Source organism: Amblyraja radiata, chromosome 26 (assembly GCF_010909765.2).
Source record: "Amblyraja radiata isolate CabotCenter1 chromosome 26, sAmbRad1.1.pri, whole genome shotgun sequence".
Taxonomy (NCBI): domain Eukaryota; kingdom Metazoa; phylum Chordata; class Chondrichthyes; order Rajiformes; family Rajidae; genus Amblyraja; species Amblyraja radiata.
The window spans coordinates 8,494,895-8,514,536 of NC_045981.1; the positions used below are offsets into that span (position 1 = coordinate 8,494,895).

The 19,642-nt window shown below is 40.5% G+C and overlaps 2 protein-coding genes across 8 annotated transcripts in view; one reads left to right on the forward strand and one right to left on the reverse strand.

The window, feature by feature from the left end:
* cacng1 (calcium voltage-gated channel auxiliary subunit gamma 1) overlaps positions 1 to 2,167 on the forward strand; it is a 32,514-nt gene extending 30,347 nt beyond the window's left edge. The window contains exon 4 of the mRNA XM_033044150.1: positions 678 to 2,167. Coding sequence (XP_032900041.1) covers positions 678 to 904 — 227 coding nt within the window. The 3' untranslated portion in view covers positions 905 to 2,167. The remainder of the gene's footprint in view (positions 1 to 677) is intronic.
* Positions 2,168 to 8,885: 6,718 nt separating this feature from the next.
* Positions 8,886 to 19,642, reverse strand: part of helz (helicase with zinc finger) — a 187,371-nt gene continuing 176,614 nt past the window's right edge. For 5 of the 7 annotated variants that reach the window (XM_033044149.1, XM_033044147.1, XM_033044146.1 and 2 more), the window contains 2 exons: positions 14,483 to 14,735; positions 10,336 to 10,667 (listed from right to left, as the gene is read on the reverse strand). In XM_033044149.1, the coding sequence (XP_032900040.1) occupies positions 10,336 to 10,667; positions 14,483 to 14,735 (585 nt within the window). Of the gene's footprint in view, positions 10,668 to 14,482; positions 14,736 to 19,642 lie in introns of all 7 variants that reach the window. The other 2 variants (XM_033044145.1, XM_033044148.1) reach the window with 2 other exon arrangements.

Sequence of the window (19,642 nt, forward strand, 5' to 3'; positions counted from 1 at the left end):
TGGGACAGGGCTATCAAGCAGTTTTTGTTTGGTCCAGATTCCATTATCCGCAGTCTTTTGTCTCCAGATAATTTTATTTAGGTGGTACTTGTTATAAATTGAACAAGGGGGACAAGAAGAGACACAACGGATTGATAAGTGGAAACATGATCAAAAATGAAACTGCTGGAGGAACTCAGTGGGTCAAGCAGCATCTGTGGAGAGAAATGGGTAGTAAACATTTTGGGTTTTGGACCCTTCTACAAACTAATGGAATAGAGGTAGACAGCTGGTAGACAGAAATAAGAGGAAGGGGTGGGACAAGGGTTGGACAGTGATAGGTGGATTCAAGTAAGGAGGGATTGATTATTCAATGGCAGAGAAAAGTGTGGAGACAGTAACTAAGGTTGGAAATGATAAATGGAGAAGGCAAAAGGGTGCAAATGGTGTAATCTGATAAATGTAGTACCAGAGGGAGGGATGGTGAAGCTCCCCCCCACCACCCTCACATCAGTCTGAAGAAGGGTCGCGACCCGAAAGGTTGCCTATTTCCGTCGCTCCATAGATGCTGCCTCACCCGCTGAGTTTCTCCAGCATTTTTGTCTACAAACTATTTTGTAGTGAATGTTGGGGTGATAATTAAGATTGTGCTTGGTGTCTGAATTGCTAATGACTCTCTCCATCTGACTTCATTTCAGGTCTTTGTATTATAATCTCTGTGGAGGTCATGCGGCAGTCAGTGAAACGGATGATAGACAGCAAGGAGACTATTTGGATCCAATATGAATATTCCTGGTCCTTTGCCTGTGCCTGTGCCGCCTTTGTTATTCTCTTCCTCGGTGGGATTACCCTTCTCCTGATCTCTCTGCCACGCATGCCCCAAAACCCATGGGAAACATGCATGGATGCACCTCCGGAGCACTGAAAAAGCAGAGGAATACCAACACTTTGTTACAATGAGTTTACAGGCAGGGATTAGGGTCCGATATTCTGGTGAAGATGGTGATGAAGTTTAAAGGGGATCTTGATATTAAAGCTTATTTCTAAAAAAAAAAGTGTTTTACATTATATACATCTGATTAACAGCCTACGTATTAAACAAAAAACAAGAACAGGAAACTGAAAATAATCAGGTCAGCCATCCAGCCAATCTGACTTCCTGAGCATTTTCAGCTTTTTCAATTTATATTTTTTATTTCCGTTTTCTGCTATCTACAGTATTTTCCTTTTATAAATGAACATTAAGATAGCTTGAATCCAAAATGAAACCAGTTTATTGTTGGGAGGTTAATTTGCTAGGTTAGTTAAAGCCTAAACCTTCAGGTGGCTTATGCAAATGTTTAGTTTATTTAATGCATTATCAAAGACTTGGAAGAGTTTCTCCAAATGTGAACGCTAATATACACACGCATTGGTGATGCATCTTTAGGGGTTGGGAGTTACAATGACTTTTGTGGTGGCTTGTACTGTTTGACAGGAGACTGTCCATTTAAGTTCTCAGTGGTTCACTCTGAATGTTGATTGTTTGATTCACAACTGTAAATGGGAAGAAGGGGTCATTTCACAGAGAGACGTTGGAATTCTCTGCCTCGGAAGGCGGTGGAGGCCGGTTCTCTGGATACTTTCAAGAGAGAGCTAGATAGGGCTCTTAAAGATAGCGGAGTCAGGGGATATGGGGAGAAGGCAGGAACGGGGTACTGATTGGGGATGATCAGCCATGATCACATTGCATGGCGGTGCTGGCTCGAAGGGCCGAATGGCCTCCTCTCGCACCTATTGTCTATTTAAGCAGATTAGGTTCTCACAACTGCAGACAACTATCCAAGCCTTCAACAACTCACCCGAATGGCTTTAAAGATCAACAAGTGAAGATCTACACATCATCTAATTTCCCTTATAATTTAACTCTCATACTCCTCCAGGTTCCAAAACAATTTTCTGCAGGATTTGTTCGATTAGCATAAATATCCATTTTACAATTGTACTTTGGAACATCTGTGCATTTTCACAATATATTCTCGACGAGAAGCATTGCTAAACCTATTTAAAAAAAGATTCAATTGCAAATCATAAAGTGCTCAACCGCACCATAAAGGTTCACTCTGCTCAGTGTACTGAGTTGATACTTTTAATTGCCCGATTTGTGAAATTAACTGCAATAATCCAACGCACCAGAGTGAAACGTAAATAAAAAACATCATGCTTGTTCCTTTTATAATCACCAAGTAAATAGATTATTTCATATTGCAGCATTACTTTTACATTGGGGTTTGGTAGATAGTTTTTCTCCCAATTGGTGACAATGTTTTAGAATTTCACTGTTCTTTGAATTGATGCATTTTCTCTGCATGTCTGGTTCTTTGTATAAACATATTGAACCACCAATGGTGTTCCTCTGGCTTAGACAAGTAAATGGCACAGATCACATCAGATCCAGTTTGAATGATGAATGATTTGTGGGCTTGCTCCTCTTCCTACTCGTGTTCTGTATTCTCCACGCAAAAGTATTCAAGTTGTGCAAGAAATATAGAAAATAATAGCAAACGTACGCCATTAAGCCCTTTGAACTTGTTTGACCTTTCAAAAATGTCCGATCGTCTATTTGCATCAAGAAAGTTATTCAACTTCTTAAATATATTCAGTAATTTGGCCTCTACAGTGCTAAGTGGTATGAAAATTCCAGATTCACCAACCTCTGAAGACATTTCTCCTTTTCTCAATCTAACCACACTAGGGTACATCATATCGGCTGGAGTGCAAGAGAACAAAGACACTAGAAAGATAAAAACTAAATTTAAGACAAAATGGAAATTAAAAAGGAACTGTTTCGGTTCAGTCATAATGAAGAAATTATTTATTGATTCACATAAGTGAATGATTGCTAGACCAAAAACATTCAAATCAAAATCCATTAGCTAAGGTCCATATTTTGCTAAGCCACAAATGTCTTTAATAATTTAAACATAGCCCTTTCATAGAAAAAATAGAAACATAGAAAATAGGTGTAGGAGTAGGCCATTCGGCCCTTCGAGCCAGCACCACCATTCAATATGTTCATGGCTGATCATCCAGAATCTGTACCCTGTTCCTGCTTTGTCCCCATATCCCTTGATTCCATTAGCCCAAAGAGCTATATCTAACTCTCTCTCGAATACATCCAGTGCATTGGCCACCATTGCCTTCGGTGGCAGAGAAGTCCACAGATTCACAACTCTCTGGCTGAAAAGGTTTTTCCTCATCTCAGTCCTAAATGGCCTACCCCTTATATTTAAACTGTGATCCCTGGTTCTGGACTCCCCCGACATTTTTCCTGCATCTAGCCTGTCCAATCCCTTAAGAATGTTATGTTTTTATAAGATCCTCTTTCATCCTAAATTCCAGTGAATATAAGCCTAGTGATCCATTCTTTCATCATATGTCAGTCCCGCCAGCCCATGAAGTACCCTGGTGAACTTATGCTGCAGTCCCTCAATAGCAAGAATGTCCTTCCTCAAATTAGGAGACCAAAACTGTACACAATACTCAAGGTGCAGTCTCGCCAGGGCCCTGTACAACTGCAATAGGACCACTTTGCTCCTATTATCAAATCCTCTCGCTACGAAGGCCAACATGCCATTAGCTTTCTTCACTGCCTGCTGTACCTGCATGCTTACTTTCAGTGATTGATGTACAAGGCCACCCAGGTCTCGTTGCACCTCCCCTTTTCCTAATCTGACACCATTCAGAAAATAATCAGCCTTCTTGTTCTTGCCACCAAAGTGGATAACCTCACATTTATCCACATTATACTGCATCTGCCATGCTTCTGGCCACCCACCGAACCAAGTCACCCTGCAGCCTCACAGCATCCTCCTCGCAGCTCACACTGCAACCAGCTTTGTGCCATCCGTAAACTTGGAGATGTTACATTTAATTCCTTTGTCTAAATCGTTAATTTATATTGTAAATAACTGGGGTCCCAGCACTGAGCCTTGCGGCACCCCACTAGTCACTGACTGCCATTCTGAAAAGGACCCATTAATTCCTACTGTTTACCTCCCCTACGCCAACCAGTTCTCTATCCATATCAATATCTTACCCCCAATACCATGTGCTCTAATTTTGCACTAATCTCTTATGTGGGACCTTGGCAAAGGCTTTTTGAAAGTCCAGATACACCACATCCACTGGCTCCCACACCCATTCTACTTGTTACATCCTCAAAAAATTCCAGATTAGTCAAGCATGATTTCCTCTTCATAAATCCATGCTGACGTTGATCGATCCTGTCACTGCTTTCCAAATGCGCTGCTATTACATCTTTCATAATCAAGCATCTTCCCCACTACCTATGTCAGGCTAACTGGTCTATAATTTCCTGTTTTCCCAACAGCATTTCATGACTAATGTGAATTTCCTTCAGTTCCTCCATCACGCTAGATCCTCGGTCCCCTCGTATTTCTGGGAGATTGTTTGGGTCTTCCTGAGTGAAGACAGAACCAAAGTACTTGCTTAACTAGTCTGCTAGTTCCTTGTTTCCCATTATAATAAATACAGCTGTTTCTGACTGCAAGGGACCTACATTTGTCTTCACTAATCTTTTCCTTTTCACAAATCTAAAGAAGCTTTCAGTCAGTTTTTATATTCACCGCAAGCTTTCTTTCATGCTCTATTTTCCCTTTCTTAATTAACCCCTTTGTCCTCTGTTGAATTTTAAATTTCTCCAAGTCCTCCGGTTTGCCGCTTCCTCTGGCCAATTTATATGCCTCTTCCTTGGATTTAACACTATCCTTGATTTCCCTCGTTAGCCACGGTTGAGCCGACTTCCCTGTTTTATTTTTACGCCAGACAGGGATGAACAATTGTGGTGGTTCATCCATTTCATTAATTTCAGCTGAACTCTTCCTCATAGTCGTGCAAACTTTTCCCGTGGTATGCTGGCATTTTGCCCGACTGCCCTTCACGTCTAAAGTCAGGACTATGTACAGGCAGGATATTTAACCCAGGAATGAGAGGGTTTTCTTATCACAAAAGGCTGTGGAGGTTCATCTTATTGAAACAAAAAGATCCCAATAAAATCTGGGAATTTTCTGGTCAGTATGATGCGTGACCATGTCAAAAGATACCATCTCCTGCAACTGTCACTGGAACACTGAGCAGTGACCACCTCTGCGCAATGGGCGATTCAAAATTTGAATAATTCATAAAGCTTATATCGCTATCACAACAATTATTGTGTGTTATGCAGCAGGTGTGCAAGCTAATCGGCAGCATGCCATTGCCAGAAATTTAAACTTAATGCATGTATTAAAATGTGTGATGATTGTATTATATCGTAACTGTCAGAGGGTAGTCTTTATGTTCTCCATTCTTTGATTGTCCTTCTGTCTTAACTTAATCTTCTACAATACTTGTGTATAGTAATTTGGGGGGAAAAATGTTTCTTTATTTGTTATTCCTTGCATTAAACATGTAAATAAATGAACACAAATTCAAACACAATGAATTATAAGTGTGCATTTTTTTTAAGCAACTAAAATGTTGGTGTATGAGTGAGATCAGTACTTACCCGGAGTAATCCCGGAGTGTCCCTGGGAGGTAGGGAGGGTCATGAGGTGGCAGGTGTTCCATTTTTACTCAGGCACTGCCCATAAAAGACACAAAGTGCTGGAGTAACTCAGCAGATTAGGCAGCATCTCTGGATGGGATGGACAGCTGACGTTTCAGGTTGGGACCTTTCTAGACTCTAGACCGAAGAAGGGTCCAGTCCAAAAACGTGGTCTACCCATGTTTCCCGTAGATGCAGGCCAGTCCATCACATAGACCAGACTCCCCATCATTCTCCATCTATATTTGATGCTGCCAGGGAAAAGCAGCCAACATAATCAAAGATTGGTCATTCCTTCTATTCCCGCTCCGGTCTAGCAGAAGATACAGAAGCTTGAAAGCGTGCACCGCAAGATTCTGGAACTGTTTCCTCCCCTTTGTTATCAAGGTTCTGGATGGTTCTACCATAACAATCTTCCAAAGCCTAAAGGTGTATTCCTATTCTTCCAAACTACCTCATTGTGACCAGTGCACTTAAAAAAAACTACATCCTTCTCTCTGGTATTGTTCTCTTTATACTACTATTATACTGCTGCTATATTTGTTTATGGCTTGATTGCGCATGTAGAGAATTAGAGTCAAATGCAAAGTATTTTACTGTATGTCAGGGCATGTCACGACAATACAGTCCTGAATCAGTCTGAAGAAAGGTCCCGACCCGAAACGTCGTATTTCCATGTTCTCCTGCGCCACGGATTCAGGACGAGTGACAGAGGCTGAGAGAGTGGCGATCTCCATCATAAAACCAGGCCCAACCGACGGCGATGCCGTGGGAGCCGCGTTGGCCCGGACTCGCCTCGCCGCCCCGCCTGAGGGTCGGGTCGGGGCCGCGGAGAGCTGGCGGGCCTCGGGTCTCAGCGCCACAAACACCACACTGCCTTCCACCGAGACATTTAAGTACTACTTAACCAGACATTAATTCATGTTGAAAAGTCACTTCCCGGCGTTGTTGAACGTAAGAGGACTCAGTTTTCCTCACGGGAGCTGCGACCTTCGTTCACTCGACGCCCGACGTCGCGCGGAGCGGACAACCCATCGCCCACTCTCACATGCGCATGCGCACCAAGCCGGCGGCAGTTCCCGCCACGAGCTTCTTCCCGCCTCCGGTTCCAGCGCAAGCTCAAGTGCATGAACCCTTTTCGACCATAAATTAGAATTTTATTTTAAGGAGTTGTTTGATGGAAAGAAAATTCAAGGCAAGTGCAATTGAATACTCCAGTATCAAATGTTCAATACTCCAGTACCAAAAAACCCAATTTCAAGAGGTTGTGTAGGAAGGTAGACATAAAATTATGTTGTAACTCAGCATGACAGGCAGCATCTCTGGAGAAAAAGAATAGGTGACGTTTCAGATCGAGCCCTTTCTTCAGGCTGGAGAAGGGTCTCGACCCTAAACGTCACATGTTCCTTTTCCCCAGAGATGCTGTCTGAGCCGCTGAGTTACTCCAGCATTTTGTGTCTACATTTTACCAGTTGACTACCCCAGTATCTTAAAACCAAATTGCAAGAGGTTGATTGAAAGATACAGCATAGGAACAGGCCCTTCAGCCCACCGTCCACCCAACCATTCACATTAGTTCTATGTTGTCCCACTTTGGAATCTACTCCCGACTCACTAGGGGTAATTTACAAAGCCAATTAGCCTACAAACACATGTCTTTGGGATATGGGGGGAAACCGGAGCACCCAGAGGAAACCACAGTCACAGGGAGAATATGCAAACTCCACACAGACAGCACCCCAGGTGAGGATTGAACCAGGGTTTCTGGCACTGTGAGGCAGCGGCTCTACCAACTGTGCCACCCAAAATTGATATATGGTATTGTTTAATCAATAATATTGGAAATGTTCAAATTACCATATTTTACCTGTTGCCTTTTTCAGCATCTGAACAACCCCATTTCAAGAGCAGAAATTTACTTTAAAATTTTAGAGAATAGATTGTCAATCATCTGGTGCACAGCAGCATTGTAACGCATTTAAAATACTTTAAGACCTAATTATCCAGCATTTCCAGTCAGCTTTGCTGTTCATTAAGATCACGGCTGAGCTAACAGCACCATTTTTCAGCTCTATCACCATAACACCTGGAAATCTGTCAAGCTGCTTTCAAGAAACACTTTGATTGAGCCACCACTACTCTCCAAATGGAGAATTGAAAAAATTCACCACACTCCACATGTAGAAATCTCTCTTTGTCTCAGTTCACCCGTTTCCTACCGCACTTTGTTTTTTTTAAACTCAAAACAAAGGTGAGTAAAACCTCTCAGTTCCTTGTGTTTCCCATTCTAAAGTGTTGTGGTCAGAATTGGATGCATTAATGCAGTTGTGGCCTGACCAGGATCATTTAAAGACTTTGACAATGTCAGATTAATTGCACATTAAACCAGTTGTGGTGTAAGATTCCGATCAAACTCTGCCTAGTTCAGATGGCATCGTGAGTGTTGCTCCCTTCCTCGTCGTTTCGTTTTAACTTATAAAATGACACAAAATGCTGGAGTAACTTCGCAGGTCAGGCTGCATCTCTGGAGAACATGAATAGCTGACATGTCAGCCTGCTTCAGACTCAACAGTTCAGCGTCCGAAGGGTCTCGACCCTAAATATCACCTTATCCATGTTCGCCAGAGACGCTGCCTGACCAGCTGAGTTACTCCAGCACTTTATGTCCCTTTGTGTTTTAACCAGCATCTTCAGTTCCTTGTTTCTAAGTTCTAAGGCATTTAAGTTCTAGATCCAGTGAAGAGGCACAAGACACATCTCCAGTGTCAGGGGTTGGTGATTTGAAAAATGACTGGAGAATCTTGGTTAGTTTTCAGCATGGAAATGAACAGGCAACCCAATTAGAGACGGTATAAAGAAAACTTGCACTATAGAATCTTAAGAATATTGAACAGGAGCCAAATGAAACACAAATTGTTTTTTCATATAAAGTGGTCAATGTGACTTTTAGGGTATCAAACGCCACTCATTTTTTTTCTCTACAATGCATCTTAAAAGTCACCTGTCACTCCACTGTGTTTGGCAGTATCTCTGAAGTAGTCTGAGGCACATTACCATTAAATATCCTATTTAATTGCAATTAGTGTGATATGATCTAAGACATGACTACCTATATACCATTGTTTTTTCTATAGAAAAGTTCATTATATGGAAACTAAGTGTAATTGAAGAGCACACGCAACATTAAACATGCAACCAATGAAGTATATCCTGCAGGATGGAATTTGATGCCCTGTATTGAGAAATGTAGACAGCTGTGAGCAAACATGTGTTCCGTGCCTCCAGCAATTCCACAGAAAAAGGCAGACGGACAATGAAATACAATTTAAATATTTTAATACTGAACAAAAGAAAATAAAAGCAGATGGAAAGTGTTACACATTTCCTGACTGCAGCAGCTATTGCAATGCCCAGAGTAACAAATCAAAACTTTAGAAGTTGGAGAAAGGGGTCGATGGGAAGAAAAGGAGGAGAGAAACACCTGAATAAAAAATGCCACCCAACACTAATCAGGACAGATACATTTCTGAAGATAACCAGTTCAGTAAAACTGTAATTACCCAAAACTTATGAATGTGTTTATAAGGTTAAAAGCACAGAGGAACATTGAAGTAGCTTATGCTCATTGCTAGCTGGATAAATGCTGAGAGCAATACTTAATCCTTTTCTGCGTGTGGGGACAGGAGGGGAAATGTTTTAAACAGAAATATGGAGAAAGTGATGTCACTCTGTAATTGTATTTCCTTAAAAACAAAAAATTAGAATATTAGAATTTCATGTATGTCATCACATTTTAATGTAAACATCAAATAATGTACCAAAATTAAAACTACAAAAAAAGCTATGAAGTTCTACACTATTGTGCATTCCTTCAAAGAAAAAAAAGCCAGATTTAAAAACATTTACACATGCATAGTGAAACCAAACAAGTTCTTTTTTCTTTAAACTAAATTCACACTTTTTTTTTTAAAGTTAATAATCTACTAAGCACCAGCATATCTAGATTTAATCTTCATGATTCGTTTAAAAAAAAAAAATCTATCAAATTAACAGTGAAACAAGAAGTAAAGCTGTCAGCTTGACCCAGAAAACAAAAATAAAAAGCAGAGCATGTGATGAAGGTGTGCTTACGTCTTCTGCAGTGATTTCTGCCATTTTTTTTAAAAAGTAAAAGCTTTGTGTCTAAACTGAATTTTAATATACATGTGTGTATGTTTATGCAAATATATATCCTATTTTTAAGTTAAAAGCAGTTTGTTTACAATAACACTTTACACAGAGTAAAATCTTTGTTGATCAAAACATTTCAGAATGCATTTAACATTTTTTAAGAAACTTTGCTTGAAATGAAACATTTTGTAGATCTCTTCCTCATGGTAAGCTGGCCACTTCTAGTACAGAATCCCAGCATTGTATGCTACTATATGTCAGCGAAGTATTCTTAAAAAGTGACTCGAAAATTAATGCTCTGCTTAAAAACTTTTTTTTCCATTTTTTTCTCAGCTGTTACAAGATTTACCTATGCATATCAAAGATTTTTTTTTTTTTTTTTTTAAAGAAATCTTGAATTTAGGAATCTATGATCAACTACAAAGTACGTAAAGTAATGTAAAATATACACAGGATGAGACCCTTCTGTCAAAATGAAACAAAACACAAAAAAAAAAAAATCCAGGAAGTTTTGTCGGAGAAGTTGCGAAATATTTTTAATAAACTATATTCCTCACTGTTCTGACTCATTTTAAAATCTAAAAAGGAACCATTTTGCTTTATTTAAAGTAAGAGTAATACCCATTGCTACCTGATGAACTACCTATGCTGAGTTCCTGAAACAAAGATAGAGGGTCGCCGTTTTTCTTCGCAGGCTCTGGAGGAGGTTTAGGCTTTGGCGGAGCTCGCAATGCATTGGCGTACGACATGACTGGTTTGGTTCCACTTGCTTTCTGCTGGCTGCCGGACTCTGCGATCTGGCTGTTAGACAGGAGCGGGGGGAACTGGCCAAGGTGCTGAAGCACATTGTAGTTGAAGGAGTTCGCCTGCAGCTGCGATACATTCTCCGGCTTCAGGTGTTCCTCTGGGGGTCTCAGATTCTTGGACTGAACTATAATATAAAGGCAAAATAGGTTGAAGTCAAGAGTGTTTTATTATCATATGTCCCAAAACAGAACAATGAAATTCTTACAATTAAATGAAATTGAGTATAGAAGTTGGGAGGTTGAGTATAGAAGTTGGGAGGTCATGTTGCAGTTGTATAAGCCGTTGGTGAGACCTCATTTAGTTCAGTTCTGGGCACCATGTTATAGGAAAGATGTTGTCAAGCTGGAAAGGGTGCAGAGAAGATTTACGAGGATGTTGCCAGGACTAGAGGGTCTGAGCTATAGAGAGAGCTTGAGTAGGCTGGGACTCTATTCCCTGGAGCGCAGGAGGACGAGGGGTGATCTTATAGAGGTGTATAAAATCATGAGTGGAATAGATCAGGTAGATGTACAGAGTCTCTTGCCCAGAGCAGGTGAATCGAGGACCAGATGATATAGGTTTAAGGTGATAGGAATCTAAAGGGTAACTTTTTCACACAAAGGATGGAGTGTGAATGGAACAAGCTGCCAGAGGAAGTAGTTGAGGCTGGGACTATTCCAACATTTAAGACACAGTTAGACAAGTACATGGATAGGACAGGTTTGGAGGGATATTGTCCAAATGCAAGCTGGGACATGTTGTGGGCATGTTGGGCTGAAGGGCCTGTTTCCACACTGTATCAATTGATGACAGTATTAGTTACAGCATCATCACACATATGTAAACATAGTACTCAGTCGACACATGCATAATAAACAGCAAAAAGTTTAAAAAAAAAACTTAATAGGCAAAAACAAAATTTAAGCTTCTTCCCTTGTACAATCAAGGCAAAGAGTTATAGAGTGATACAGTGTGGAAACGGGCCCTTCGGTCCAACTTGCCCACACCAGCCAGCCAATCTTTTCTGAACCCTTTCAAGTTTGACAATATCTTTCCTATAACATGATGCCCAGAACTGAACACAATATTCTAAATGCGGTCTCACCGACGTCTTATACAACTGCAACATGACCTCCCAATTTCTATACTCAATACTCTGACTGATGAAGGCCAAAGTGCCAGCCTTTTTGACCATCTTATCCACCTGCGACTCGACCTTCAAGTAACCATGCACATACTCCTAGATCCCTCTGCTCTACAACACTACACAGTGGCCTACGATTTACTGTGTGTCCTGCCCTTGTTCGACATCCAAAAATGCAACACCTCACACTTCTCTGTATTAAATTCCATCAACCATTCCTCCGCCCACCTGACCAATCGATCCAGATCCTGCTGCAATTGTTCACAACCTTCCTCACTATCTGCAAAACCACTCTTTTTGTGTCATCAGCTATCACTTGCTAATGTATGTTCTCATTCAAATCATTGATGTTCATAGATGAACTATGATGAATCATAGTTCGGAGTATAGTTGGATTTTGCAGTGTTCAATAGCCTGATGGTTGTTGGGAAGAAACTGTTCCTGAACCTGGATGTTCTTGAGGAAGAAAAGGGTTTAAATCCATTTTCTAACTTAAAACCAACTTGTTTTCTCTTTTGCAATTCTTTGCCCTGAAAAATTAACTCTATTTCTATTTCCGAGAATGCTGCCTGACCAGTTGAGTGTGTTTACTTTGTTTTTATCATCTTTATTTTATAGAACGGACACAGGTTCAAACAACAAATATGAGCATATTTATTATGTATAGATACAGCAATCAAAGGAAGATGAAAGAACCTACAGGATTTGCCCTATCATTCCGCACCAGATAATATGGTACTAAGAAATAAATATCAGATGGTTCCATGCGTAACTTTATCTGAGTGCAGAGGTGGACTATATATGGTATGGTACAGATACCCCAGGTGCTGGGATAAGTACAGGACCATACTGCTGAAACCTCCTCACACCAGAGTGAAGCCGCACACTCGGATTCATTGTACAACCCATTTGACTCAGAAGAAAAGGCTATGATAGACTCTGTCTCTTCCATTTCCTATCTTGTGAACTGTGCAAAGTTGTCTGTCTGATGCTGTTTATACCTAGCCATGGATAACTTTTTAAAATGAGCTCACACCCACTCAAACCCAAAGGTGAAAATGTCTGTGTGCTTATAGGAAGGATATTTGCCATTCTTATCCACCCTGACCTGTTTGTGATTCCACATCCATCAACACATTGAAAGCTAAAACAGCTTGTTCGATTTATGTACAAGATAATTTATTTTAGCGTTTCTACATTGCAAGATGTAAGGAGCTGTTGGACAATGGGCTTGGTCTGCACATTTAGTGGCGTGAACTTTCTGCTCATTTGCTGTAAATTGATACGTTTTCTGACAATTTAGAGAGAATGGGCATTGCAGGCGAGTTACTGAATTCTCTAAAAGCGTTCCATTTTATATAAAGTATTGGAATATAGGGCACCTAGTTGAAAAATTAAACTTACTGCATTTTTATCCATTATAAAAAATGTAGTTATTGAAATTGACTAATCTTTGCTATGTAGTATTTGTCATTTTCTTAATGTTTATTGTCATGCATATGCACATCAAATATGATTATAATTTTCAACATCTAAGGTATTGCCCAGACTTCAAGATAATTGCTATCTTCAAAATAATTAGCCATTTGCTGATTCAGAAACATTATTGAATTGTTGAAATGTAATAAATTATAAATTGAAATTCCTTTGATTATTCCTTGCATATATTACATTTAGTCTCTGCAGAATAGCACAGATAATTTGTTGGAGATACTGCTGTTGGGTTTTTATGATATCCTAGTTTATTATATGCTCTGAAGAAGGCATTACTATTCTTTGATATTAATCTATTCTTATAGCTTACAACAAAATCATTTCAAATCATTCTTTCCCACATTATCGAACGTTGACTTTCATTGTATAGGACAGCATATTCAACTGAACTTCAGATTGCACTTTTTTTTCTATAGGCATTACTATTCTGCAATATTTCCTCCTAATGCATGCATAGTTTATTTAAATTTACAAACCTGTTTATAAACTGGCTTATAAAACATTAAGCACCACAAGGAGGATTGAATTAACAGCCCGGCATTGCTACCCTTTGCAATGTCCTCAAGACATGTATAGAAATACTGCAGGTAAATTCAAATAGAATCAATTTGGAGATAGTTTTTCAAAACCTAAAGCGTTTCATTAAATATTTTTCAAATTCTTTGACTCATCTGCATGAGGCTCAAGGGTTGTTGCTTGCACAATGGGCCCAGGAATCTAATACTGGGAAAAATGACTGAAACACATACATTCCTACCGTCATAATTTTTCCTTCAGACACTTAACCAGTAGACATCACAGGAACAGGCCATCATCGCCACAAACTTGATTAAACTCTCTATTTAGATCATGGGTGATCTGTTTCTTAATTATACCACCCGGGAATCCATCCTTTTCTCCAGAGTTACTCCATCTCTTTGTGTCTATCTTCCCTATTTCTCATGATCAGACAAAGGGATTTGAATGAAGAGCTAAGTAAAAATGTCCGTGATTTGCCCTTAGTGTGTGAGGAGTAGTGTGTGAGGAAGTGGGCCGGGTGATCGGTGGTCAGTGTGGCCTCGGTGGGCTGAAGGGGCTGTTTCCGTGCTGTATCGCAAAAACTAATACTAAGCAGACTGAGCCCTGAACTTGGATCTACTCAGCCACCATAGCATTGTGTTGGAAATTGATGGAATTCATGCAAAAGTATGCAACAGTATCTGGAATCAACTTTTCCATTGGGATTAGCACGTGGAGATGGGGGGTGGGGGGGATATTCAGCTCTTAAATTAGAAAAATTAATAAAGAGAACATTGAAAAAATTGACAAAGAAGCTACGATACCTAAAAGGTCCCGTGGTGCGACTGCTCTGTTGGATCCATTGCACAGCATGTTCTGGAGGGCAGCTGAAGAGTTGGCATTCACCCACATCTCTGGAGATGTGTACTTGTAAGAAGGATGGTTGTTGTGGTCTTGAAGATCCTTGCATTGACTAAGATTGCCTTGTGGATTGTTTGAATCTTCAGGAAATGCTTGAACAGAAGTGGCCGAGATTCTTCTTTGGTACAAAGGCCTTCCTGGTCCTCTGGCTTCATACTGCTGGGGAAATGGTAAAAAGAATTGCGCTTAGTGTTCAGTTGCATTGCCCTCAAGTTCCTTTTATTTTAGTGTAGATACAGGAACTGCAGAGGCTGGTTTACATAAAAGGGTACAAAGTGCTGGAGTAACTCTGCGGGTCAGGCAGCATCTCAGGAAAATATGGATAGGTGATGTTTTGGGTCGGGACCTTTCTTCAGTCTGAATCAGGGTCCCGACCCGAAAAGTCAGCTATCCATGTTCTCTAGAGATCCTGCCTGACTCGCTGAGTTACTCCAGCACTTGTGTGCTTTTTTATTAAAACCATTTATCAAAATAACATTAGTAAATTTAGTAACTTATTTTATCAAACACGAACCTTTGTCAGCTCCTTAAGTTAAACCATTCATCACACAGTTGCTGAAAGCTTTCATTTATTACTAACATTTGGATACTAATCTGCAGTATGCTGGTTGGAGTCTCTGCTCAAATTTCAATCGTTATTCTTTTATTTATAAATAGGATGTGGGCTTAGTTCTCAATCCCAGCATTTATCGCTTGTCTGTAACTGCGTGTTCGCGGCTTGATGTGTCTGCGGAGTGGGCCACTGGAGGCACTGCAGCAGCCAGGGGCTCGCGTGGATTCAGTGCCAATGGTGGCCCTGCAGAGGTTGGCTGAGTGCGCAATCAGACCTAGCCTGCATTGGCTGAGATAGAGGACATTGACAGCGTCACCAGGCCGATCCTTGCAATATCGACCCAGTGCCACCGCCAGGACAACGGGCCTTTCAGGCCAAGATAATGCTCGATATATTAAAGAATTTGGAACTTGAAGGGCACAAGGTGGCACCAGAAATGTGGCAACTCTGTGTACTGCCGCAGTCGTCAGTCTTCTGCAATTGACCACTGGTACATTAATAAAGCACACAGCTACTTATCTATTGCTCTTTCAACTAGTCCAATGATATATACCTTTATACCAAATAATAAGAGTGGTAGACAGCTTTTGAATTGCTACTAGTCGTCTATTACCCACAGCGAAGCTTTGTAAACATCTTTCACTGCACTCGCCTGGTAATCTGCAGCAAATGATGTCAGAAAGGAAGCCTTTTGTGAAATCTCAGAAAACATCAGGCAATGCAGACTGTTGCAACGATTAAGTTAAAAAAGTCCTTAAGGATCCACCTCAAGGGCATTGCCCCATATGACTCAGGCCGAGAAGCATATCAGAACTCAGCAACGCCGCCACCATTTCATCGGTCGGGTTCCAGTGGGAGAAAGAGCACAGTATCGCTGAACTCCACTCCTTAGTTATCAATTCACATGTAAAGACTCCAAATTTATTTTTGAGGATTCGTTAATATCCTTACTGATCCATGGCCTGCTCACTTCAAAAACTGCTTCTTTCATTCAGATAGCCATGCAGCCCCTCAAGCCTGCTCTGCCACAAAATAAACTCATGGCTAGTCTGACTGTAATCGCAACATTGCAGCCGCCCATTCAGGATGATGGTTCCAAAGATTCATGACCGTTGGGGGGAATTTAGAACGGAGACGAGGAAACACTTATTCTCACAGAGAGTGGTGAGTCTGTGGAATTCTCTGCCTCAGAGGGTGGTGGAGGGAGGTTCTCTGGAAGCTTTCAAGAGAGAGCTAGATAGGGCTCTTAAAAATAGCAGAGTCAGGGGATATGGGGAGAAGGCAGAAACGGGGTACTGATTGGGGATGATCAGCCATGATCACATTGATCGAAGGGCCAAATGGCTGACTCGAAGGGCCGAATGGCCTACTCCTGCACCTATTGTCTATTGTATTTCTTTTTTGCCACATGTGAATTAAATGGCAACTCCCTTATTTTCAAACATAAACCACCCCCTTCCACATATCAGAATCTCCCATATGAGAAACCTCTGCCCCACATCGACCCTGGAGAGACTCATCAGGGGCTTCCGTGGTTAAATCAAGTCTTTTCTCACTCCAATGAACTCCAGCAAATACAAGCTTAGTATTTCCTCATAATACATCCCACCCATTTTCTGAACTGCCTCCAACATTGTAATATTCTTCCACACATAAGGAGTACAGTACACCCCATCAAAACCAAAACACAGCTCCCTACATTAGTATTCAATTCCATCAGCTATAAATGATAATGCTCAATTAACTCTCAAAGCTATTCTTTTATATCTATCACACACTCAATCCCCTAGCATCACCATTTAGTTAATACGCTTTTTTCTATTTCTAACTAAAATGGACAATTTCACATTTTCCAGATAATACTGCATTTGTTAGATCTTTGCCCACTCACATAGTCTACCTATACTTGTAGCTTTTTAAGCCTCTTCTTCACAACTTATTTTCCTACCGTTCTTTGTGTCACTGGCAACTCTAACAACATGCCCACGATGCCTTCATCCAAGTTATTTATCTAAATTATAATACTTAAAAATGGAAGATGTCATTATCCTACATTTATGGTTTTATTACCTGATGTGGTCATTTAGTCCTGTGCTTTGCAATGGATTCAAAGCATTTTATTGTTTGGTTCTCTTTGCATAATTATCACCATGCATAGCAGATTATATGTAGGTCCCACAACAAAGAACATAATGCCTAAAATAAAATTGAAGTGACACATATAGTATTTGCCTGAATGTGTAGGAAGGAACTGCAGATTGTGGTTTATACTGAAGATAAACACAAAATGCTGTCGTAACTCAGTAACCCAGACTGGAGTCTCAAGAAGGGTTCCGATCCGAAATGTCACATATTCCCTTTCTCCAGAGATGCTGCCTGACCCGCTGAGCTACTCCAGTATTTTGTGTCTGTCTTTAGTATTTGCCCAAAATGTGTGCACTGGAATATGCCTGAAAAAAGGGTCACCACTTGTGAATATGATGTGGTCTTTAGCAAGGCTGTGTCTGGAGTGTGACGGAATAGGTGGTGGGCAAGGGTAAAACACTTGAGAATGCAGAGAGCTGGTACTTATAGCCTTTGAGTTGGCATCTCTGAAGGAATTTTTAATCTCAGTTACTTTCTGCCTAGATACCCTACAGTGCTCACCAGGATTTAGCTGCATCTCAAAGCACATCTGTGATGCAAAGTACTCGTCGGCAATAACAGATTATTGCTTCAAATTACTACTTGTTTCTTATATAGATCCATACAAACCGAGGACCTGTTTAAAAAAAAAAAAATTGTGTTCATTGTGTTGCCACTTTTGAAAGTATCATCCAATGCAATCTCTTTAAAGAGACTGTGACTGCGACAATTTTTATTTTAGTAAAATGTTCCAGAATCACAAGCCTTAAGAGGATAAAGATTCAGTCTTTAATCGAGTTCTTCATCCATCAGCAGAATTTATGTTGCTAACCCGTATATGTGCGGGTTGTAGATAGGCACATGGATATGCGGAGAATGGCAGGATATTAATAATGCAGGGCTGCCAACATTGGGTGAGAGTTTGGAGAGATAATTTGCGAGAGACCAAGCCCGAGGGGCGTAGCGACCGAGGGGGGGCGGGTGGAGGGAGGGATGGTTGTGGGGGGTGGGTAGGTTGTGGGAGGGGGGTATCCCCCCTCCCATTGGTATGGAGCTTTTGCATTAGAGTAGAGTAGGCTCTGATCAACAGGTGCAGCACATGAATGATCTTAGTATATTCATGTATGGAAATAAGATTATAATCAAACACTTGGCCCATGTTGACCAACCTGGGTCTCACTGCACACCTGGTACTACTCCTGACCCTGACTACAGTTGCATACCTTCTCTCATTCCTGACCCTGAGTCCAGCCTTACACCTGGCCCCCTATTCTACCCTGATCATAGCTGCTTACCTGCTTAGGTTCCCAGTGCTGAACAGTCCCATTGTCCCAGCTTTGATTGCATACCTAGTACTATTCCAAACCTTGACTCTGGATGCACACTTGGCTTTGCTCCTAGCCCCTCTGCACTGGTAATATATCTGACCTCCTGGACTTAACCTATTACGTTCAAGTCCACAGGTGCTTATCTATTGCGGTAATCTTTTATGGGGCACTTCACAGACCAAATTTTCCATAACACAATTTGCTCAATCCATTGGCTTCCTTGTTATCTAGCATGCTAGTTACTTTGTCAAAGAAGTCATCAATTGGTTGAACACAATTTCTCATCCATAAAATTATACTCACTCAGCTATATAAGTATTCTGTTACTATTTCCTTCATTTTCCTAACAAACTGTCCTGAAGTCATTTTCACCCCCAATATTTTCAGTATTTTGTTGTCTTCCTCTCAGCTGGGACTTTTTGAAATGCAAAGTCCAATAACTATATATTTAAGCAATATTATTCTATTAAATGTGATCTTAAGAGTACATCGTATTTTCTGTAGTATTCATAACATAACAATGATAAAAATATCTTTGTTTTGATTGCACCTACCAACATGCATACATTATTATATTACAGTTAATATGTACCGAGGACAATTTTTTGTTCCTATGCTCCCCATTCCCAATTACTTTTACATTGAAGTGATTGAAATCCAAGTGAAGTTTAAATGGCATCAGAAAAATAAAACCTCGGGAATAGATGATATTCATTACGTGATTGGTTGGAGTCAGTATCAGCACAATTACTATATTAAACTTTGAATCTTCAGATGTCCTGGTTCAAGCTAAAACTAAAGACAAATAATAACCTCCTCACATATTCACCTGCAAGTATCTCTGTCACTCCTTTAAAATATGCCCCTTCTTTGAACAAGCTCTTAAACATCACATCTAAATCAGTTTCCGTCTGATTACACTGCTTGAGGATGTTCATCTACGTGTTCAATTAATAAAACAATGAGATTTGGGACATTTCTATTCAACCTGTCAAAGGAATTTTGGGGGGGGGTTAGAAATAGTCAGAGAGGTAAACAAACATAATAGTTGAGTGGCA